Source organism: Ochotona curzoniae, unplaced genomic scaffold, assembly GCF_017591425.1.
Source record: "Ochotona curzoniae isolate NIBS_2020 unplaced genomic scaffold, NIBS_Ocur_1.0 scaffold_3208, whole genome shotgun sequence".
Taxonomy (NCBI): Eukaryota; Metazoa; Chordata; class Mammalia; order Lagomorpha; family Ochotonidae; genus Ochotona; species Ochotona curzoniae.
In genome coordinates this window covers 19,127,011-19,152,276 of record NW_024467106.1, presented here as the reverse complement: position 1 = coordinate 19,152,276, position 25,266 = coordinate 19,127,011, and the positions used below count along the sequence as shown (strand labels likewise).

At 36.7% G+C, this 25,266-nt stretch overlaps 1 protein-coding gene across 7 annotated transcripts in view; it reads left to right on the top strand.

Moving 5' to 3' along the window:
• MUSK (muscle associated receptor tyrosine kinase) overlaps positions 1 to 25,266 on the top strand; it is an 84,742-nt gene that overhangs the window by 48,609 nt on the left and 10,867 nt on the right. For 2 of the 7 annotated variants that reach the window (XM_041004555.1, XM_041004553.1), the window contains 4 exons: positions 7,983 to 7,989; positions 11,146 to 11,409; positions 16,961 to 17,136; positions 17,813 to 17,836. In XM_041004555.1, the coding sequence (XP_040860489.1) occupies positions 7,983 to 7,989; positions 11,146 to 11,409; positions 16,961 to 17,136; positions 17,813 to 17,836 (471 nt within the window). Of the gene's footprint in view, positions 1 to 392; positions 442 to 7,982; positions 7,990 to 11,145; positions 11,410 to 16,960; positions 17,137 to 17,812; positions 17,837 to 25,266 lie in introns of all 7 variants that reach the window. The other 5 variants (XM_041004556.1, XM_041004554.1, XM_041004559.1 and 2 more) reach the window with 3 other exon arrangements.

The window sequence follows — 25,266 nt, the reverse complement described above, 5'->3', positions numbered from 1 at the left end:
TCTACAATGACCCTGATAAACTGACTGTTAAACTCTGGAGCTTTGGTACAGTAAAGGCAGGCCAGGGACTTTGCACAGAAGTTAAGATGTCATTTGAAATGACCATAAGCCAAATACAAAAGTGTCTGGGTCTGAGTTCCTACTTCTGATGTAGCTTCCTACTAATCTCTTAGGAGGCAACCCAGTGAATACTTCATTGTAGGAAAATAAGTGAGAATTTTGGGTAAAAGTTTTTCTTGCCACAGACAGATTGTTCACTTTCTGTAAAATAGGACAGTGCATCACAGAGTTGTTGTCAGAATAACTACATGGAAAGCATTTGATAAATCATGAGTTACTGCTACTGCTATTGTTCCTACCATCTTTTAGTAGACTGTAGCTGTGAACAAAAGCTTTGCTAATATAAAGTCATTCCTGAAAGAGAAATGGAGCAAGCACAATGTCCAGCCAAGTGTCATTAAGGAAGAGAGAGACGTGAGAATAGACCCCGATTCTAAGGAAGGAAAAACAATATTAGAGATGGCTGGGTAGGGACTGTCTAATTGGGTATTTGGAAAGAGAAGAGAGAAAAGATGGATAAAAAGATGAATCAAAGTTTGCTGTGTGTTGGTGGGAAGTGTTGCCTCTTCTATGTGTCATGAAAATATACTCAAAATCTATGTTTCCTACCAAATTAGTTAGGTTATATTTGAGCACAGTATAGAAGAAACACCAAAAAATAAAAATTGTAAAGTAGATACTTATTCCTCTTTTGTGTAAGAAAACTTAAGACATACTTCAGGGTTGATACAGTTGCTTATAGATCGTTACGCCCTTGAGTTTGTACCTTAGGTATAGTGCTTGTCTTCCAAGTTCAATATGAATTTTAGAACTCTAGTCACCAGATTTATATTTCAGCAGCAAGATGGAAGACAGAAGAGAACATGAACACACTCTTTTTGTTTCAAGATTTTTCCAGAAATAACACATGGCACTTCCACTTAACTCTTATTGTCAAGAACTTAGAACTTACCATTCCTAGCTAAGCTATAGACAGGGAAATTTAGTCTTTCAGCTGGATATCACTACTCTTAATCAAAAACTAAAGTTCTTTTAGTGGCAAAGCAAAGAATTGGTATGAGAAAGCTGCAATCTCTGCCATATTCATCAAACCTATAGGTAATATTTGTGGGTTTTTTGGTGTATGATTTTGTGTAGAAAAAAGATACACATGATAGATATACTGAATGCGAGATCATAGGCTAGCAGTGGGAGGGAGCCCCTCTATAGGTTAGAACATTAATTATGCTGCTTTGTTACTACAACTATAAGTTAAAAATCTGAATATTTCACATAAGTTTCCATTTTACCTTTAGTTTCCCACTAAAAGACTCAGTTTTACTGAAGGCTTGGTGGACCTACAGTTTAACATTGGTCAGAAAATGCAGAAAGAAACTCATTATTACGCTGGTGCCACAATACATTCTTTATAGTGTAATGAAATAGATTGTTAAGCACGGTGCCTCACTTGGGCTAGCTTTATAAAGGTGTGTAGTGCTTCATCCTTTTAATCTGGTTCCTCACTGGCTGCCACAGTTTGTGAATTTTTGCATTTGTGAGATACAAGCAAGACATTAAACTTGGGGATTTACCCCATTATGCAAAAAAAAAAATACAACTTTAAATTCCATCTAATAATTGATAGAGGTAATTTAATATATCATCGTTTTACATGCTCTTTTCCTGACTGATGCTTGTGCTTCCACTTCCCCCCACACTGCAGACAATTTGCAGGCCTGTGGTCACACAGCAGGCACACATCATCTGTCCCCTTTGCCACTCAGCACTTTACCCACCCCAGGCAGAGCGAGTTTATATCAATAAAACACCCACAATCCCTTGACATTTCATGGTGGCTTTGTCTGGCTTTAAGTTGACTAAAGGTATTTTGTTTTGTTTTTAATAAAAGGAAAAAGAATTAACGAGTAACAGCCAGTAGCCACACTAAATTGCTACCAGATGTTTTCTGGTTAGATGCAGAAGGTGAGGGTTCTTTTACCATGGGGCAGCTTTCTTGTTTAGAGCAGCCATATGTTTCAGAAGAAAGTCCGAGTGTTGTTAACTTTTCCAGATAGTTTTAGAGGTACGACGAGTATTGGAAAGCATCAGGATTTTTTTTTTTGATGTTTTAGAAAATCTGGTTTTGAGAGATCACTTGTTTATGATTATAGTGTTCTCAGATCCCTTCCCTGTCCCTTCTCCTGTATTTCCCTTCCAAACAAAACAAATAAAAGCAGATACTTTGGAGACTTTTCTGTAAGAAACACACGGAAGCCCAAAGAAAGAGAGTATCCCTTCATTTTCTTCTTAGTAAAAACTATCACATAGTCTGAAATCAACCTCCTTTTTCTTTACTTTTTTTCCCCTTGAAGTGGAAATCTATCTTAGCTCATTCTCTCTTCCCAAGAATTGTGTCTACATTCTCTTTGATACTGGTTCATCGCCATTCTACTGCATCTTTCCTCTATAGCTTAAAATGAAGGCTTTTTCAAATGCAATGGTAGTATTTCATGTTTCAATAAGTCTGCAGGCCCAGTTGCTATTAGAGGCTGTCTTGACTCCTTCAAAGAACATACTGTTTTCTCTGGAAGACTTAACTTCACATTTCCCTTCTGTCTGTTCTATTTACTCAGCAGAATTGCCCTAAGGTTTGGGTTATATAAGTACACTTTCCTCGGCATTCAGCAATAATGTACAGCTCTTTTCATCCTATTTCCTGTCCTTTGGTAATATTAACTGCTTAAACATCTCTGCAGATTTCTCTAGTTTGGTAAAATGTAAATTTTAACTCTGTTGAAGTGTCAGTAGTATCTCTTAGATTATTGAAGCAACAATTCCGGATCCCAGCCTGTGTATCAAAACAAAAGAGAAGGCATTTCCTAGGCCCTTTTTATTTTCCAGAATGGAAGTACATATAAAATCTATGGTATTTATTCAGCCATCACCCAGTGAGTTTTCTGGCAGTTGAGGGCTGAAAATCTCGCGTACATCTTGCTATTTTCTTACCAGTTATTCTCAGTTGTTATTGCTGCAGAACACGACTTGGAAAGTATCTCAAAGAAGTCTAACTTTTTTGTCTACTAGAAGGATGTAGGTTCTTGTCCCTAAGCAAAGTGACCTAAATGGAAAGGACCAAAATTCTGGAGCTCATTATAGAGTAAAACCCTATTTGTAACAAAAGTTTTTCTAAAACTTTCACTTTGGATTCAAGAACTTCACAAATTCAAGAGCAAATGGAGAGGTAACCAATATCCAAATTACAGATGTGGTAAGTGAATGGCAAAATTTAAAGTTGACAGTATATGGAGGAAATGCATCAACCATAAGGAACTGAAGGATTATATTTTCTAAAATCTTCATTTCCCTCTGAGGAGCAAATCCTTCCCTAGTTGCTAACTAATGTTGACAGATTAAAAACCATAGTTGTGTCTAGTTTAAAAGTCCACCGTGTGGAGGCAGTCATTTGGCCTGGCAGTGAAGATGCTTACATATTATATCAGAGTAACTGGGTGTGATGTCCAGCTTTGGGTCCTGACTCCAGCTGCTTACAAATACAGACCCAGGAAGCAGCAATAATGGCTCAGAGAATTGGGTTCCTTCCATCCACTCACACAAGACATCTAGATTGAGATTCTGGTTTCTGGCTTTTGCCTGCCTGACACAGTTTAAGATTAAGGAGAGTTTAAGGTGAGATTTAAGCCTAAGATTAAGGAGAGCTTAAGGAGAAACTTGAGTCTCTCCTTCACTTTCCTCACTGACAACCATGTTTTATTCTAAGAAATGGAGAGAAAATATAACTGGCTACAACTTTTTAAATCTATACTCTCTCTACTTTTGTAATTTCTCTGAAGAAGTTAGAGAAATTGCCTTTTTCTGAAGAGAATGTGTCTCATTCTTTGTTGACCTTGGCTACTTCTCTAACAATAATTCTAACTAGTACAAATGGCATTTCTAGTAACAATATGTAATATATACACACACGTGTGTGTGTGTGTGTGTGTGTGTGTGTGTGTGTGTGTGTGTGTGAGACAGAGATGCACAGAGAGAGAGAGAGAAAATTCAAATTCACTTAAACCTCAGAACATTATCCCCATTTCACAGAGGAGGAAATAAAAAACCAAAGAGATTTGAAAAAAAAAATAGCAGATCACTATTGGAACCTAGCAGGTGCATCATACAAAATAAAAATAATAACCTATTCCTTGATGGGTTAGTGTCTCTGTGTTGCAGATGTCTGAATACTGACTCTACCATGGGGACATAGATCTTGTGAAAGCTGTGCATTGCACACTGCCCAAATATGGAGTGCCACACTAATTCAGTCTCCTTAGTTGTAACCTCTGACCCCAAGTCCTATCAGTTTCTTACCACAGAGTCCATTTCTCAGGTACCCAGTCCTCTTGTAATTTAGCTGCCTTTGAAGGCATTTCCTGGACAAAAGAAACTCTCACTTCTTGGTGGTTCTAAGAGCAGGAGTGAATGTCACTCTTTTCTGAAAGTAATACTATTTTAAAATAAGTTATGTTGGGCCCGGCGCGGTGGCGCAAGTGGTTAAGTCCTCGCCTAGCACGCCCGGGATCCCATATGGGCGCCGGTTCTAATCCCGGCAGCCCCGCTTCCCTTCCAGCTCCCTGCCTGTGGCCTGGGAAAGCAGTCGAGGACGGCCCAAAGCCTTGGGACCCTGCACCCGCGTGGGAGACCCGGAAGAGGCTCCTGGCTTCGGACCGGCATAGTATCGGCCCGTTGCGCTCACTTGGGGAGTGAATCATCGGACGGAGGATCTTCCTCTCTGTCTCTCCTCTCTGTATATCCGCCTTTCCAATGAAAAAAAAATAATAAAAATAAATCTTTAAAAAAAAAAAAAAAAAAAAGAAAAAAAAATAAAAATAAAATAAGTTATGTTATTTTCATTTCATTTTAAATGCAGAGATGGGAGAAGAAAGACAGAAAGCTCCCATATCCACTGGTTCACTCCCAACATGCCTGTAACAGCCAGGACTTAGGGAATGCAGAGACTAGAGCCCATGCATTCTAGTCTCTCATGTCTGCTATTTCCACGGGTGCACATTAACACGAAGCTGGAGTGGGGGACCAGCACTGTGACAAAATGAGCTGAGATGCCACTTGCAACACCAGCATCCGTATCAAACAGCTGATGAGCTCCTGATACACTGCATGGGAAAGCAGCAGATGATGATCCAAACATTTGGGTCCCTGCTACTCATGTGGCAGACCCAGACACTGGCCCGGGCCATTGCTGCCATTTGGTGGACTGGATGGAATATCTTTCTCTCTCTGGAAATTGAACCAGGCTCTTTAAAATGGCATGTGGCAATGAAAACACTGCACCAAATACCTGCCACTGTAATATGTTTTTTAATTCTTTTATTCATCATGTTGTTTACATAGTTGACAAGGATGCATGCCCATGAGGGCCACCAATTAGGAAGGATGGGGTCAAGGCATGGGGGATGACGGGTGAGACAAATGCTTCTAATTTTCTCTTTCTTCCCTTTTCTCCTGAATGGGTTAGATAGAGAAAGAGACGAAGGGAGCTGCTCCCAGGTACCAAACTACATCAGTACCTGGGGCTGGGAAATGTCCTCATGATGTCATCTTAGAACCAAAACTCTTGCTTTTGGATGCTAGTTTCTAGGTTTTAGTTTGAAAAGAAACTCATTGAATATTGTGTGAGCATATAACAGCAACAAAAATCCAAAGATGGATCCAGAGATATTCATTTCCATTCCTCTTATTCCTGCTAGAATGCCCTCCCATCTTCACCTGACGGCTAAAAACAATGGCCATTTCTGTGATTACACAGCCTGTTATTAAAATCAAGGATGTGGTGATTGAGCCCTTCTGGACAGGGAATGTCCAGTTGTGTGTGTATGTACACATTTATGTATTCTCTATGATTATTTGAGAGCTTGCCAACTACAGGTGAAAAGAATCAAATAAAGGGGAGTCTGTGTAGTGAATAGCTGGAATAAAAATACTCATGTTTAGATTGAGATGAGTATATTTATAATAGACACACGTATCCAAAGTTAGCTCACTTAATATCATTTTGCCTCAAGTTAGCTTACCTAATTTCATTTAGCCTGATGACTACTACAACTAATGTTTAAAATGCATGGTTAAAAAGGAAAGATTTTGCTAATAATATAGATCAGAAAATGTAAATGTTAATAAGTATTTCAGAATTATTCTTGTATTGCTAATACTTATTTTTATCATTTATAAACACACCGTGCCTTTTACTATTTTATTCAATTTTGAACATTTACAGACAATGCACAAACCATAACTGCTTTCTTACATTTTTGTGTTTCCACCAAAAACATTTATTAGAAAAAAATATATTTCTTGAAAATTTTGATTATCCTTGCCTTCTTGTTGATTCCATTTTAAAAAGGTCTATATCATGGTATATATGTGTATATTTATATGTGTATGTTAATCATATCACACTCTGTCTATTCCATGAGTTATTACTATTTCACTACAATAAAGAAGAGTTAATCACTATTTTGATCACATTGCATGTTATTTATCAAGAAGCCTAATTGATAATGCTTTAGAACATCGACTAATACATCATTTTCCAATAACTATAGTTACCGACCCTTCCAATATTTGCAAGGGAATGATATGAAATTTTGTATCTCAGGAAGATTGAATCAAAAGGAGTTCATTTTGAAACTTTAAAATATCAAAATGGATATTTAAAAAACCTTTTAAAGGTGGTAGAGTTTTATATTCAGATAAATTTTCATACAGCAGATTAGCTTTAGACCATATCTCAGTTTAACTTTTCCTTTTTTTAAGATTTGTTTTTAATTTTTATTGGAAAGTCAGATTTATAGAGAGAGGAGGAGAGAGAGAGGAAGATCTTCCATTGTTGATTCACTCCCAAGTGGCCACAATGGCCAGTGCTGCACCAATCTGAAGCCAGGAGCCCAGAGCCTCTTCCACGCTTGTGCAGGGTTCCAAGGGTTGGGGCCATCCTCGACCGCTTTCCCAGGCCACAAGCAGGGAGCTGGATGGGAAGCAGGCAGCCGGGATTAGAACCAACTCCCATATGGATCCCGGCATGCTTAAGGCAAGGACTTAGCTGTGAGGCTACCACACTAGGCCTTTTCTTTTCATTTTAAAATGAGGATTGTGGAGGCACAGAAGAAATAACCTACACAGCCTGAAAAATCAGACATAGTCTCAAGCTTCCTATACAAAGTAAGATGATGCAATGCCAAAGTGTGGGCCACAGTTTACCCTTTCCAGGGTCTCAGGTTGGGACAAGTCTGAGATGGAACTCTCCTGATGGGAGTCTCCTTAGAGCCCTGAGTTTTTCCTTTGGCAGATCTGGCTACAAAATTTGTAGGCTCACTGCAAAATAAAAATGCAAAGTCCTTTGTTTAAGAAAACACTAAGTATTTTGAACAGTTACAGCAGAGTATTAAACTAAGCATTTAGTTAAGCTTTCTAAGCTTAAGACCTTTTTGACTCTGCACGGATTACGCCCTTGAAGTCAGTTGGCTCTGTGGGAATATCTGCCTTCTAAGTTCTCCTTCACTATCTCCCATCTTACATTTCCTTGTCACTCATGCTGATTCTTAAGGCAAAGTCTCCTGGTAGCTAACGCAGGGGAATTTTGAGCTGAGACACTGCCTTAGCTGATGTCTTCATGGTTGATTCAGTTTGCAATGGAGCTGCCAGTGCCCATGTTTGAAGTAGCTCCTGAAGATACTGTCTCCCCAACCTTCTCCAAATCTGCTTACTGCCATATTTGACATAGACTGAAAGCAGTAAAATCTTTAGAAACGTAATGATTATTTTTTTTATCAAATTGTCTCAAATTAGAAGATGAAAGTGTGCTAACTATTTGTTTTCTTTTCTCTTTTAACTTGATTTCCTGTGGGAACTTCCTTACCTGTTAGTAGAATGGAGGTAAGATATTGTTATCATACCAGTGTATTATTTTGTTATGTTTTGTTAATTTGGCATACCACTTATTTCTATTATTTGCACAGACTGTAGCCTTTCAAAATTTTCTAATCCTTTTGATACTCTTAGACAATAATGATGAAGATAGAGGTAGGTAGCACCTGTTGCGTAGTTATGTGTAGATATGATGCTGAGAACTTTATATGCTCAAGACACCCCAATGAAGTAGGCGACATTACCACCTCTATTTTCCAGAAAAAGGAACTAGGAGTGCTTATTTGAACCAGGAGATTCACGTGGCTTACACAACTGGCAAGCAATGGAGTTGAAAGTTGAACCCAGAATGGACTCCCTGACCCTGCCTTGTAGTTTTATCCTGAGCATGAGAAAGTACCACCCTGGAATGGAATATTTTGCAACAAACTTTAATTTGCAATATTATACTAGAGTTTTCATAAACCTCTATAAAATGTGATAATGATTTCTAATTTTACCAGTGCTAAACCTGAAATACAGAAAGCTTAATTAGGAGTAGCAATCATGACAATTACAACTGCTTTTGAGTACAAATGCTCAAAAATATCAACATCACTTTTCTCATGTTAGTAATTCAATGACTGTATGGAGAAAAAATATTATTGTATTTGTAACTTGAAATGAAGAATTTAATGCACCAAGAGTCCCTTGGATTGCACAACTATCAAACTGAAACCTTCCATCTGAGTTGAGGCAAACAGAGTCAAGACCATATGTAACTACTACACTAAATACCCTATTCCAGGGCTGCAGCAATGGAGAATTTAGAACCTCAGCCATTGATTCCAACTCCACAGGATGAAAAACTCATTGCCTAAGAATATTTGGTATCTGGCCAAAGTTACTCCAATTCATCTAGGTTTGATGCATTTATCTACCCTTTGAATATTTGCTGATATTATATGATTATCACACTTCTAAGAGACAAAATATTGCTGATCCCCAAACGATGATGAAGCCGATTTTCTGCTGAAGGGATATAGAACACAAATATAATAGGCATAATACAATGCAGGCCACCAAAGGAGATGACATCTTTCATTAACATGCCATTTAGTGTATTTGGCTGTAAAATTTATCAAAATCACTTGAAAGGCAGTCAAAGATAGATATAGAGAGTTCTTCCAACCACCTGTTCACTCCCCAAATGTCTATTTCAGGCATGGGTAGGTCAGGCCAAAGCCAGAATCCTGGAACTCAATCTGAGTCTCATAAAGAGGTAGCAGGAAGGCAACTACTTAAGCCAACAACTGACGCCTCCCTGATGTACATCTGCAAGTGATGAATTGAAAATATAGCCATTACACAAAACAAGGCACATCAAGCAGCATTTCTCTGTGGATGTTATTTGCTGACCTATACCTTAGAGACTGAATCACAGAGCGACACATTAGACTTGAAGTAGTACAAACATTTCCAGGATCCTCAGTTACACACTTTGTTGGAAAGGTTCAAGAAGAGATAAGGCAGTTGTTCTGTAAGGGAAGATTTGTCTGTATCAGAGGAAAGGCACAGCCATCAAGTGCGCTTCCCAGAGATATGTGGGGGAGAAGTGGCATGGAGCAGTGAGGTAATAACCATGCCCAGGATGGGGGAGCTCTTGGACAAAGTGGTGTATTTAGAAAATGGGCATATATTCACAAATATAAGAGCACTTAAAGATGTCCTATCCAATGTGATTTTTGCATGCTAATGTGGAGAGAAAGAGTAAGAGGTGTGGTGAGAATCATGTAAATATCTCATTCAGTGACACAGATTTGTCAATTACAAAATTAATTGAGAGTAATTTGGGATCAGATATCCATTGCTGCCAATTTGGACAAAAAGAAGCCGTACTGAAAGAGAAGTCAGCTATGCTTCGTTTGGCAGCAGGTAAGAGGGGGTTTGTTCCCATGTGTACTATAAGGCAGCATTTTTAGAAGATAATCTGGCAGGTCAACCAAAATAACAAGCATTCTGTGAATGGGTGACCTCTGCCCTGCTATGAGAAACAGAACCAGCTGCTTCTAGAATTGCACCCACCAAATGCATCAAGAACTGGTATGCAGTGAAGCACTATTTTAACTAGACACAAGGGGTCATAGCACTTGGAAAACATTGCAGAAAACAGCAGGAATTCTTTGCATTCACCTCGTTCCCCTGCTCTTGCTGCCAAGTCCTTTATCAAGGTTTTAGGTGATAGGTTGAAGACACTAAAGATCTTTCTATCTCTGTCTTAGAGAAAGATCCCCCAGCCACTGGTTCATTCCCCAGATGGCTGCAGTGGCTAAGACTGGGTCAGGCTGAAGCCAGGAGCCAGGCTCCTCTACCAGGTCTACCATGTGGGTGGCAATGGTCTGAATTCTTAATCCATTTTCCACTTCTTTTCCTAGACCACTAGCAGGAGGTTGGATCAGAAATGGAGCAGCCAGGACATAAGCCAGGGCCTATCAGGAGACAGGTGTCACCCACCAAGCTGGCCCCATTTATTGAGAATCTTAAAGCACAACATTCTTGGAGCTGTCTCTCAGAATCATCAGACCATGTTCACTAACAGCCAGAGCTATAAATGGTTTCTTTGTGTACTTTCACTTCACACAAATTTTCCTACAAGCTTAGTGTTTTCTTACTCAAGGCCCTTATTTAAAACATTTTCTACAAATGGGGTGATTGAATAAAAGTCACATCAGCTAATTAGTTAAAGGCTAATATGAATGAAAGGAGCCTATTTTGCAAAACATTAAAGTATAGATGTATTTTCTACAAGGTCATTGCTGCAACTGATGAGCTATAGCAGCTATCTCAATCAAGACGTGTAGCTGGATATCCTGTTTTTTCAAATTAATATGAGATTTCCTAACAGTTTAAAAATGTCCATAAATTAAATTTGTTACATTTTCTTGCTTTAAATCCTTTATGTGATGATAATTAAAAGCTGAATACCAACATTTATGCAAATCTAAACAAGATGATATAATTGCAGCTGGAAATGAAGACAATATTCAGATGGAAACTTTCAACTAATTTGCTAGTATAGTTTTCTCCTATTTCTGTGATGCAGATGTGGAAACTGAAAAAAAAAAAAACCCAGAATGATTGCCAAGAAATGACATGTAATGGAACATTGTTCATTGCTTCTTTCAGTAAACCACAGAAAGATAACCAAGGCTACTGCGCCCAGTACAGAGGGGAGGTGTGTCATGCAGTCCTGGCAAAAGACGCGCTTGTTTTTTTCAACACCTCCTACGCAGACCCTGAGGAAGCCCAAGAGCTACTGGTTCACACAGCCTGGAATGAACTGAAAGCTGTGAGCCCACTCTGCCGGCCGGCTGCTGAGGCTTTGTTATGTAACTACATCTTCCAAGAGTGCAACCCCGGAATTGTACCTACTCCTACCCCTATATGCAGGTAAAATAGCAAGAATAAGTGAATGAGAAAATTCCTTTTTGTTCTATCTGTGGCCAGGGAATGTCTTTTTAAAATCCTGAACATTTTCAAGTGTATACAAAAGTAAAGATCATAGTAAAATGAATGCCATGTACCCTTCACTTACCTGTAGAATCAATAACCAAGTGTCAATTTATATCTTTCCCTGCACAGGCCCATGCAAATTTGAAGAAAATCATGGACATCATCATATTGAATCCATAAACATTTTGCTTGTGCCACTAAGAGATGAAAAACCTATTTAAGCAAGTTATTTTTGACACTCTTAAAATATTAACTTTTTAGTCAAATCAAACATTCTTGTGGAGTTTAGTTTCTGCCTTTGGCACTGCATTAAAACATGCGTGCTGATCTTGTTATAAAGTTTTCTGTGTAATTTTAGCTTGAGCTGAGTTGAATGTGTTCATTTGTTATATAGAGTTGGGCAATTGTCCCACTCTGATATATCTGAAATGTTGTCAATATCAGCATGTAAATTCCATTTTGAATTTGATTACAATGACGCTAGCTTTCTAGAGCTAATTAAGAACGAATTGGTATAATTGCATTATTCCTAGGTAAGAGTATTTCTATGCAGGAATATGGTATGCCATTTCTTCTAACCAGATCTGTTATAACTGTTAGTGAAGGTCACGGACTTCCTTCACACAACTATTTCTTCTGTTGTAAATGATCTTGTAAACAGGACTACTAATTACAGTATGATTGTCCTACTAGGTCAGAATGCTCATAAAATGTAGAAACGCAAAATACTACTAATTTCCTCATATTTTTTTAAATATTAGAGTTGAGCTGCATAATTTCATAGTCATTTCAATCACATTTTTAAATGCCATAAGCAAAGTTTATGTATAATAAACTTCACCCCTCTTCAGCATATAGATCAATGATTTGACAAAGGAGTATGCCTATGCAATCACCATCCCGATCAGACCAAAATTCATGGAACGCTTTCTCCACCAATAAGGCTCCCCTGTAGTCTAACAAATTCTTCATTTTCCCCAAAGGCATCTGCTGCTCTGATTTCTCTAACCATAGATTAGCTTTGTTTATTCTTGGATTTCATATTCGCAGCATCATACAATAATCAACATTTTACTTTCTAATTCTTTTGTTAAGCATACTGTACAGTTTCTGATATGGATCCATGTTGCTCCATGGAACAGATCATTTTATTACTGTTATGACTTATTTGTGTGTCTAAGGTTAGAGGGAATAAGTAGAAGCAAGCTCCTCCTAATATGGCTTAAGCATTCTAAACCAGTTAACTTGAACAACGACAGTAGCGGAAAGAAACTTGTAGGGATTTGACATTACTCAAGGTTATGCACTCATTAACAGCAAAACATCAGAAACCAGCTCCAGGCAGAAGGCTGTCCAAAGATTCTAACCTGGCAATCCTTTCTTCTTCTGCTTTTTTTTTTTTTTTTGCTACTACACTTTCTAATTACTGAGAAGAACCAAGTTTTATCAGTTGAAAATAATCATTCCTGGTCAACAAAACAGGGTAAAATGTCCATTTTATTCATGGGCAATTATTAACAATTAATAACAGTTATTTTATTTAATCTAATCAACTGTTATCAGTCACTTTATAGAATTCCATTAGATGTATGGCTGATATTTTTATAGTCCTGGTAGAAGAAACCATATGATCTAGAAGTAATACATACCCCTTTTTAAAAATAGGATCTCCCCTTTTCCAAAATTTAGTAATTTAGAGTTCTTTAGAATTCAGTCTAGCAGTCAAGACACCTGGGAACACTTGGGTTCTAGCTCCTCATTCCAACTTGCTGATGTTACAGACTCTTGGAGGAATTGATGATGGCTCAAGTGATTAGATTCTTGCCATGCTGGTGGGAAGCCTGCACTGAGCTCTCATCAGTTTTGCTGGGCGTTTGAGGGCTGAGCCAGGGAATGAGTGTGCCGTATTTATGTAAGTATCTGTGTAACAACCTCAGTCTGTCAGCTAGATCAATAGTTTTTGAAATATATTTAAAACACGGGTATTTTATTTAAAATTAAATTTTATTTTGGCATTTTAGCACAAAATGTGGTATTAACTTTCCAACATTTATTTCCTGGCTCAGCGAACATGCATGGATGAAAGATTTTAGGATTGAAAATAATTTACGGAGTATGAGTTTAGAAAAGAATACCTTTCTTTTAGCACTCTATTAGATGAGAATATTTATCTCCTGAATCTGTAAGTATCTGTATCATACATTCTTTTTCTAATTTTTAGTCTTATTTAGATAAGCATTTTACTTTTTAAAAATCTGTATAGTCAAATATTGCATTCCCACTGGAGCCAGAAAAGTTACTCTAAAGGTTTTTTTTTCTTAATTTCTGTGTTTTCTAAAGGTTTTTACAATTTGATATGTAATTAACAATTCCAAAAATCATTTAAGATACAGTCCCTTTATTTAAAGTATACATTCATGGAATATGCAAATAGTAGTATCATTAGTAATATAAAAACCAGTTTCTTCTGCACTTTAGTGAATCTTATATAATCCAATAGCTAAAAAATGATGCATTGAACTTTCTCACCCCGGATTTTTAAAGATATTTACTTGTAGTTATGACAACTTTCTGTGCCAATAAAAATTGAGCTAAAATAAATGATCAGTAGGAATGCTCTTTAGATGTTTTCAAGTTGTACTTCTTTGCCTGGCTACTGTTATTACTGTTATTGTTATTATTATTATTATTATTTTTATGACTTTTATAGAAGTTTCTGCTTGTGTTTATTCTCCTACGTGGTTCAAAGGGCACCATTTTACATTCTACTTTTTCCTTTCTTATGAAATTTTTTAAAAACATACTCTTGCTCATGGTTTTCTAATTATAAATAGCCATTTGATAATGTGTACCTTTTTTAGTGACTAAAAAGAATTTTATCAATTTAATATATATTGATTTACTGGTCTACAGTCACTATCACAGGCATTTGGAGTAGGTTAGTTAACATAATATATATTTCATATCTAACCTTAAAGTTGTTATGTGCCCTGGGCAAAGGAAACAATGGGCTCAGCCTATGGGAGTCCATCGGTGCCATGAGTAAGAAAGAAATTTACAATTTTAAAATGGGGTATTCCCACTAGGCCTAATTATGATTGAAAAATTACTGAACCTTCCACATTTGTTCTTTAAAACTTATAAACTGTATTATTATGATTCCATTATATGTGTATATGCTTAGATTGGGGACATTACTTTTGGCTTTTTTAATTTTATAATCACATACTTGAAATTTTTTTAGCTTTTTAAAATTTCATAACCATATACTTGAAATTTTTTGGAAGAGGTCTTTTATTTATCCTTGATTCTCTCTGTCATCCATTTCCTAAAAGTCTTTTTTTTCTCCTTACATTCCACACTTTCATCCCTCTCTTGCTTGCTTATGTTTTGTTCATTCATCTGAAATTGGTGTAATCAGTGTTATTTTGATCACATGTAAATCATGTTTTCTATAACCTGATGTATTTAATTTTAGCTCAATATTTAAGTCTTGGGTTACACTCAATTCTCCGTAAAAGCTATGAACTCAATCAAAAACATTTTGCTTACCATATTATAATGAAAAGAAAACAGAAAGCCATTCTGACTTCCACTTCTCTTTAAAGAACACTGTTTTCTCTTGAAAAAATAATTACTTTTTTCATTGCTGAGATTGGAAATATCTGTTGAATTTATTTGGGGATAATCGTGTTCATCATTTTTTTCCATGTGATTTAAGTAATATTTAAAAAAAAATAACTGTTCAGGAAGTTTTACACTTTACCCCTTAAAATATTTTTTTAGATTTCATGTTTAATTCTTTCTAGTTTTGTTTGTACTCAGGCTTTCTTCCTGGGCTACACTATTTTTGGTACTCTGGCGTTCTAGCTTATTTCTCCCTATTATTTCAGACTGTTTTCTCATTTTTGTTTCTTTGGTCCTTTATCTTTGCACTGACTAAAAAAGTTGGTACACATTGAATATGCATGTATTTTTTGAATGTTGTTTAATTTACAATTTTGGCTGAAGTTGTGAAAACATTGATTCCTGGTTTCTCCTTGCTGTGCTCGTTTTGTCAGGTTCCTGTTGTGCTCTCACACCCTACTTCTCAGTCCACCTTTTCATTCCTCGCTGATTTTTGTTGTTGTGAGACATGGTGCTCTAGAACCTACACTTGAATGCATGACAGTAAGAACAAAGCAAATCCCAAACCACTCTTGAACGTGTGCTTCCACTTACAAAGGATAATCATTTCCCCCCAAACTTTTGCTTCTGCTATATCCTGTGAACTACAGAATTTTTTTCCTTGTGTCCTACAGTTTAGCTGTGCTCTCTAAATAGAAGCGATGTGCATGGGTGGGCCCCAACAGAAAAGAAACAGCTATGCAGCAGGCCTAACACTCAGCTTCTTAAAAACTGTATTCTCTCCCCTTCTCTGACTGCTGGTCCCCAAATTCGAAATCCAGTTGTTACATTCATAAACGTTATTGTACACCAGGTGAAGCGTATGCACAGCTCTTTCATTCTGTATATGCTCACTTAGCCCATACGGGTCCTTTGGAGAAACTATAAATAATTTTTTAAAATACCATTGTAGCAGGAATGCATTTAGATATGTTTCTACACACATGTATGCACACATGTAATTTCATCCATGGCATGCTTCAGATAGTGAATGAAGAACATCAGCTATTTTCATGAACTTCTCCTCTGTGTTATTTCTTCTTATGGAGAATCCCATACATCTTCACTTGGAATCAATGAGACTTTTTCATGTGCAATCTGTGCTATTTTCTATCAGATTTGAATGGCAATTCACACGATCTCGACTGATCTAAGTAGTGCTTTTTTGCCTCCTTCATTTGCAAAACAACATGTTGATGACACAACAGGTTCAGCCTCACACAGACACTACCCCAGTGTTTCCAGGAAGGAGCCCAGGAGACTCTGGGACAGGTTGCTGCTTCTCGAGAAAGCTCTGGATGAGGACACGCACACTCTCCTGTTCTCTGTCAGGGAACTGATGAAGTTTTGTTTTGAGGAACAAAGCTTTCGGAGATGGTGATTCTATTCCTCAAACCCTGTCCAATCATGCCAAGATTCTAGAACACGTTCCCAGGCCAGATTCAGATTTAAACGTGACTTTATCAATGTGTATATTTAACCTCTGTGTACTTGTTTATGTTCCTTTGTAGTTATTTTTAGCATGAAGTTGCAGGAAGACCTATGAACCATTCCTAAGCTAGTATTTTTAAAACATGAAAGTGTTTTTGTTCCTAGTAGAATAATTATGTTTAGGAAAACAAGACAGTCTTCCATCTCACTGGCTATTATCTCATACTTCATAAAATCTAGGATAATACACAGTAAAATGAACTTCACAAAAGTGCTATTGCAAGAACAATGTACTGTGATGATGTTTTGAAAGCAGAGTTGAGGCCCCACTGCAAATGTGGCTTCCACACGCCACAATTCAACAAGTTTTGTTCTCGATGTTGTATTTTAGAGAGTACTGTGTGGCCGTGAAGGAGCTTTTCTGTGCAAGAGAATGGCTGGCAATGGAAGAAAAGACCCTCGGAGGACTCTTCAGATTCGGGATGCAGTTGCTCCTGGAGCCAGACTGCAGCAAGCTTCCCAGCATGCACTGGGACCCCAAGGCCTGTACCCGACTGCCATATTTAGGTAATAAAAAGTTCCCTCAAGAGTTTGGGGGTTAGGAGAAATTTACCATTGAAGAAACTAAAGTGTGAACTTAAGACTTCTGGTTCCCCAGGCATTGCTAATTACATTTTGAATTCTGCTTGTCTTAGATACCTAATATCTGAATCCTAACGCTACACTAATGGCACAGGCTAGTAAAAAGATGCATTCCATTTGTTTTAAAAAAGGAATTAACTTCTGTTTGAGATCTTACCTTATTTCATAGGACCTCCTATAAGAGCTTGTAGTGTTCTCTGGACTGCACAGGGGGAAAAAATGGCTAAGAAACATCTCATATGTTGTCAGAAGAGTGGTAATCAAAGAATAAAGTCCCTTTTCTTAGCCTGTGATGAGGATTTTGGAGCATGCAAAAAAAGAAAAAGCCACATGTTTGAAAATGCTGATCTCACAAAACAGAATAGAACTGCTGTGTGTTGCTCTAATGAACTTTATTTGTAAGCAGCTATGTCGTTATCCCTAACAGAGGCTTTCATTTCAAAGATGCAACTCTTTCACATTTGAATGCAAAGAATGTTTTCCAGTTGCATATTCAAAAGCTGAGCAAGAATTTGCACTTTTTGGCACTCTCTCTCTCTCTCCAAATACATGAAATATCTGGATGCTCACTGTAAATACATTTTTATCCTTTCCCCTTCAGATTATAAAAAAGAAAACCTAACAAGTAAGTAATTTTGTTTGTACCCTTGAAACTTTATGTGTATGCAATTGGATTCCTGCATGTGTATTTCCACTCACGTTTTATAATGTCCCAAGGAGAATGGTCCCTCTCTGAGACGTTTCACCCTACTTACAGAGTAGAACATGAAGCGAGCTCATACTCCCTCTCATGTACCCCCTTCATTAGCCCAGAGAGTACACTGTAGTTAAGGAGTGATGCAAATATCTCCCACTTCAGGGTGTCAGTCTTGTTTATCCGTGATGTCTACAAATTCACCTTCTGATATCATATTCGTGGTCTTGGATTGCCTGTTTGTAAATGAAAGCCAACACCACTATTTCTTCACTGAGCTGACTCATGGCTGCATTTATAAATGCAGTTCCTTCTTTTGCAAGATAAACAATTTTTTTAAGACCTCTAATTTCCAGTCATTATCAAATGGTTTTAAAAAGGTCATCATCACAAAATCTCTAGGAAAGAATTCAAGAAGGATGCTTACCAAAAAGGGTTCCCTAGAAACTAGCCTGTAAGTGACAGAGCCTTCACAAGACAGAGTGCGGAAATCCTCAGGATGATATTACAGGAGTTTTTCATGTCAGCTAACTTCCTCTGGGTAGTGTTCTACGGCTTAAATCATACTGACTTCCGGTAATACCTATCCCAGGCCTAATCTCCTCTGTTCTTGGCTAAGTGCCAGGACTTAATTTTACCAGCTCACTTACAGGACAAAGACTTAAAGTATTCAAAGAAAGAATGCTCCTGATTTCAAACAACCAGTTATTAAGCAGTGTAGTTACAGAAATCCCTAAAAATCATGACCCTAAGTGTCTGTCAGATAGGCACCCCAAAGTGAAAGGATGAAAGAGGTATGTTATCATTTGCCTTTTTTTATGGATAACTGACTTTTGTTGTCCTTCAATTTTTTTATGCACTAGTGCAGTCAACACTGTGTGGAAGCTGTGGCCCTTAACTCTAGAGTTGACAGCAGCAGTGCACACTAGAAAGCCTCCTCATTTCTGCCTTTTACACTGATAAATGAATTATAGGAAGGATAAGCTAGCTACAATAGCTGATTTTCTCATCTTTGAGAAACATAATTTTATGAAATCTTTACTACGTGTAAGAAAATGGGTATAATTATAAGAAATGGATGCTTTTATCTGAACATGTCGTACAGAATATCTGAACACATGCTCACTGAATTAGGGCGAAGTATTTTCAAAGAAATTGTCTCTGGTTCCTTAGGTAGGAAATAGTTGAGCAAAGAGGGCACTCTGCGAGGCACAGCATCCTGAGTTCCTTGGGAATACTTGAAGTCCTCATTCACCTCTTGAAGTTTCTTGATTGCTGAGTAAATTCTAAAGGAAATTACCAGTTTCCTTTGAGGAGCAATGAAAGACTCAAGATTTTTTAAATTATCTTTACATTATCCCCTTCTTACCTGAACACTGGTCCAGGAGCTTTAGTACTTTATGTTTTTAAAAACTTATTTTTGTGAAAGTAAAATATCTTTTTCAGCACATAATATCTTTATAAATTCCATTCCATTTAACATTTATACTGCTTATCTGCGAGGCAGGCACTGCCCTGTATCTTTCTTCTATGTAACTTCTTTTACTATAGAAACAGCAAGTCTGTCTTCTGCTCTTTCAAAGTTTTTATGGGAGCAAAGTCTAATCTGGTTTGATTCTTGGAATGATGACATGATTTTATTTTTTCTTTCACCTCGACTTTCCCTAGGCAAGGAAAGTGAAGGAGTGTGTGCGAAAAATCAAGACAACTGAATAGTGTGTTACGTTAATTTCTCTCTTCCAATTCTCCCAACTGTCTTATGAATATCCTCTTGATATATATCCAAGTCAGCTTGAGAAGAAGATTAACCACTTGCCCAAAGGAGCAGAGTCAGCACTTCAACCCCATTCTGTGTGGTCCTGGCTCTATTTGCACAGTCTAGTTCCTTAACTGTTTCACCGAATACATCTCTGTTACTAGTTCTATGCGCCCAACTTTAAATGTTGTAAAGCTGACCCGATCACTTACCTAATTCTTTCTTGTTTAGCTACTTCTACTTCTGTATTAGTTATTTTTAAAAGAAACCTAGTAACAAATAGTAGAATAGTATTCTTTTTGATGTTGCGTAGTATTCCATGGAGGACCGTGGCCACAATGCTCAGTGAAATAAGCCAGTCTGAAAATGACAAATATCATACACGTTCTCTGTTCTAAGATAGTTTTCATGCAGCATAGACAACAAATAGATATGTAGATACACAAATATATACACACACATATATATCTATTCTCATAGATGAACAATATAATGGACCCTAGCATACTGGAAATTAGAGACACATTGCAGTATGCATCTCTACTCCAGAGCAATAGGAAGACTCTCAATGAAACAGTTAAATATGCTTTGACAGCATGATATTAGATTTTCCACCTTCTACCTTTGCCTATGCCTACAGCGCCATCATACCATACTACTGCGATAGTACGGGAGAAAGAGATGGGAGCGGTATGAGGAGAGAGGAAGGAAAAGGGGAGGAGGAATACTTAGACCTACAGAACTATATCACAGAAAATAACAAAAACAATGCAAGAGCAAGTCTAGTGACAAAAGCTTTGCTTGTTACAATTTGAAATCACTCAAGCAAGGTGATGATTTGAACTTAGGCCTGAATTGAGATGAATATGTGCTTTACGTCTCAAGCTTATTTGTCCATGATTAGCCATCCTTTTGTCTACAGATGGAATTGTAAAGACTGTGTGTGTGTGTGTGTGTGTGTGTGTGTGTGTGTGTAAATGCTGAGTTGGAAATAACTTTAACAATTGTTTAACTCAAACTCTTCTACAATGAATCTTTTCTACAATGTTTTCGGCAAAGATATTCCCCTTTCACTTTTTATCCATGTGTAGAATTCCCAAATATTAGAATACTGTTACAATAGAGGACAATATTTGCATGGTGTAACTTTCAACAACTGATGGTTTTTCTACTCCTTCAATCCATCTTCTATAGGACAGCCTTCAAAATACTCGGAGACAAGTTCCTAGCTTCATTTCTCAACCTTTTCTTTTGATCTTGACTTCCTCATCTGTACATTTACCCTCTACTGTTGTAAAAGAGCTTAAGGAATGTCCAGAATTGGACACAACACACATCAGAATCTAGTTAGAACTACCATATAGTATTGTTTCTCTGACAAAGGCTTCTTTTTTTTATTTGCTCGCTATCTTAACAATCACACGACCTTGATATTCTTTTGAGTCACACGTGAGTTTACTAATGCACTTAATTTGATTCCTAATTTAAATTTTTCACTAGATGATCCCAAATCAATTATTTTATCAGATTCTTTTTTGCATATATGATCATTTTTAATTTTTATAGTTGGTTTCAAATATAGTCTAGGAGATGTAGTGATTCCTAACACTTTATCCTCTTCTTGGATTACGATTTCTGCCAATCTAAAATGCCATTCATTCATTTTCATTCTTTTAACCTTAATCTTGACAAATTGGTGCTGGTAACTCTTCTTTCTTTGTATTTACGTTGATCTGAATTCTCTTCATCTGTTTCATTTTCATTTTCCAAAGAACAACATTGACCTGGTTTAATTCTCTCATAATCATACAATAGTAAATGTTTTCTATAACAACTGATGCATTTGACTGTTACCCAAACTATCTTACCTTTATGTGTTCCATTCTTTTTATTTTTTGCTTCTTCTTTTTCTTTTCCTTACTTCTTCCTGATAATTACTGCTCCATTGTGAATTGATAGCCAGATACTTTCTCTTTTAGCAAATTGCAACAGTCTATTCCTCATTTTCTCTCATCCAATGAGATTCTTAGAATGCCTTTATCTCTCTAGCTCCCTGAGGTGTCCCCAACACAGAATGATTTTCTGTAGATTCTCAGAGAAACTAGACAAAACTCACAATAATTCCATCACTGTCCCTTTGGATTTAGTTTATACAAGTGCTCTTCCAAAAGCTCATGAAAAATATCCATTAGAGAAAGACTACACATGGATTTAAAAAAAAAAAAACTTACTGCACTATATAAACATCTTTTAGTGCTGTTTTCCATGACACTTCATTTGTATTTTTCGCTTCTGAAGTCTCTGATTTCATTCTTATTTAGTTAGGAGACTGTTGATATATATCCTCAAATGGGAGATCTCCAGTAGCAGAGTCCTTGAGGCCTTGCATATCAGTGGTTTTCTTTTGCCAGGGCAGCTGAAAAATGTGTTATCTGGATTTAGGATTCTGCGTGACATTCCTTTATATATATGTATAGATATGATTTAGCTTGTGTGAAGTTTCTGGTTTTACAAATGGGTGATTGAATGTAAGTCTGGTTATTGAATGTGAGTCTTGTATGTAATTTGTTCATCTTTATAGATGAATAAAGAAACATTCAGGTCTATCCCTGACATGTGTATGACGGAAAGCCAACGTAAGTGTGATTGTGAGCATTTCTTCCTGACTCTGCAGTCATGACTTTATGTTGATAGCCTGAAGTCAGCCATGACGAGCGTATGTACACCATGGAGTCAGAGTTGCAGTCAAGAGGTCTTTTCATGCAAAAACAAAACAAAACAAAACGGCAAGCAAACAAAACCCATATATGCTTTCCCCATTGCTTACAACCCTGCAAGTTTTCTCTATTTGCTACAGAGCCATCCAAATTATAAAAATTCATATGTAAGACTTTTATGAGCTAAATATGGCATCTGCAAACTTACCTATAAATACCTTCCAACTCAATCATTTAAACTTTCAGCAATAATTTAGAAAAACATAGCAACCGCCTGGCTTAACTTTTATCCATGCTATTTGTCTTCCATACAATGTGTTCTGCTTACCCTGACTCCTCTCTATTCCTTTAATACCCAACTCAAACTTGCATGCACATATCTTTGTCTCAGTTTGCTCAGATTTCCAAAACAGATTACCATCCACTGGGTGAGTTATAAGCAACAAAAGTTTATTTCTCAGACTCTCCTAAACCTTTATACTGGAGTTGTGGTAGACATTGCTGTAGTGAGTTATCTTCATGAATATGGCTGCCTTTCCCTGTAACCTCACATGGCAAAGGGGAAACAGAGCATGCTCTCTCAGACGTCTTTTATGTGACCAGCAGTCTCTTTCAGAAAGGTTGTATCCTTATTGATTTCAGCACAGGAATCGTGGGGCAACCCAAACACCCAGACCATAGAGATCTTCAATTGGCTTTGCTACTCACCATCTACATTTAACTTATCATTATTTACTGTATGTCTAAATAGAATTGGTGCTACTCATGGAGGCCCGTGAGCACCCATTCTTACTATTACAACACTTACATATTGTTGCAACTATCAGTTTACTGATTTATTTCTCGTGGCATGCAAACACTTATCAAGTACACCATTATACTTCTGACATTTAACAATACAGATCTAACAAAAGCATTAATATATAGATGCATGAGTGGATAAAGTCCCTTGTTCTTCAGAGGATGAGGAAAATGAGATTAAAATTGGGGAGAACAGAAAAAAAAGATGGAGAAGTAACACAATGGAAATATGAATAGATTATCTGGATTCAAAGACATAATTCACATAGCCCTAGCAAAGATCACAGCCAATAGATCCAAAGTAATAATTTAAAAATACAATAATTATGAAATGAAGGCGTATTTAGATCCACAGAGTAAAATTTTTGTTCAAATTATGTAACCTCTTGCACTTTTTTCAAATAAAACCTATTAAGTCATTATGGATGTTTCTTTTAGCATGTATTACACTGTTTGAGAAAAATTACTCTTACATGTACTAATGAGATTGCATGATAAACCTTACAAATTACATTATATTCTTTTATGTGTTGTACTAGGAATGAATTGCTGAGTGAGCTCTACATACAGAAAATAGACATTTATTTTAATACCTGCTGTTTCTGGATTACGAAGACTAGACCCAGCTTTCTAACTCAAGCCTCCCTTTCCCAATCTACCTTGGGTTATGAAACCAAGGGATGTTCAGGGTCATGAGCATTTAGAGCAGTTTACATGCCAGTGCTAAAAACACCTGGAACCTGGAAGGGTGTTACATCCACTACTGCTGTGGGACTAAAGATTTAAAAATGAAAATGCATGTTATATTACATCTCATTTTTACTGACTTTTGAATCCGCTGATATAATTTCACCATTTTTAATTCTCTGTGTTTGTACCTTTATAGCCCTTTAAAAATAAAATTAGACTTTTAGACTACTTTGATGGCCAACTATTCATTTTTATTTTTCTATCATTTGTGGTATGTGTATTCTAACTTTTTAAATTTCTGCTTCAATATGGTTTTGACTTTGTCACCTATTTTCTTTTCTGCAGTTATTTCTGCTTTTTTGTAGTTACTATGTCATGTTCAATGACACTTCTTCAGTTAAATAACCAGTTCATTTACTTATGTCTTTTAAATCAAATGTAAATACTGTCATTTTATCATTTAACACGTTTTGGACCAAATTTTTTGCAATTAGGAAATTTCTTATTTTCTATCAGCTATGTTCCAACTGTTTTTTTTTTAATCAAAAAGTTATTGCTTTTTCAATAAAATATCCTACTGAGTCTACTTTTTATTAAATGAATTTTGAATAAATAACACATCTGTATAATTTCTACTTTTAAAATAAAAGATTTAGCTGTATAGCCTGACAATAGGATCTCTGTCAGTATTCCACAAATAATTGGAAAAAAATAGGTATTTATTCTCTCCTTTTAGAGTACACTTTCACTCTTAGCTACCAAACATTTTTCTTGATTATTACAAAACCCTTTCATTCATGCTTTTGTCTTTCCTCACTGTATCAAGAGGATTTAAAGTAAAATTTTAATCAGACTTTGAGCTCTACACAGCATGGATTAGTATGAAATCTTTTGGTTTCCAGCAGTCCTGCAGGTTCCATTTGTCTTTCTGTCGTGTTGGCCCTTAAAAATACAGCTTTGGGAAGAGTTCAGTTTTCAAATGAATCAACTGCTGTTAATTTGTGTCCCAAATTTCCATTTTTCGTCTTCTTTCATTATTTGGATTCTGTTTGCTAACTGACAGTAAATATGTCTGAAAGCTCAGCTCCATCATATGCTGACTTTATTTCCTTTGGATATCTTCCCAGAAGTAAGACAGATGGGTCATATGGTTGATATGTTTTCAGTGCTTTGAGAATTTCCCATAATGATTGCACTGATTAGCATATTAAAGAGATACTTTTGTTCCTGTGTTTATTGCTGCACTACTCATAATAGCAATGATATTAAATCAATGTAAATGTCTATCCATGAGTGAATAAAGAAAATACGATTTACAAACACAAATGTTATTGCTCAACCATAAAAAGAACCTTTGCGATAAAGTGGGTAGTATTGGAGATTATCATGCAAAGTGA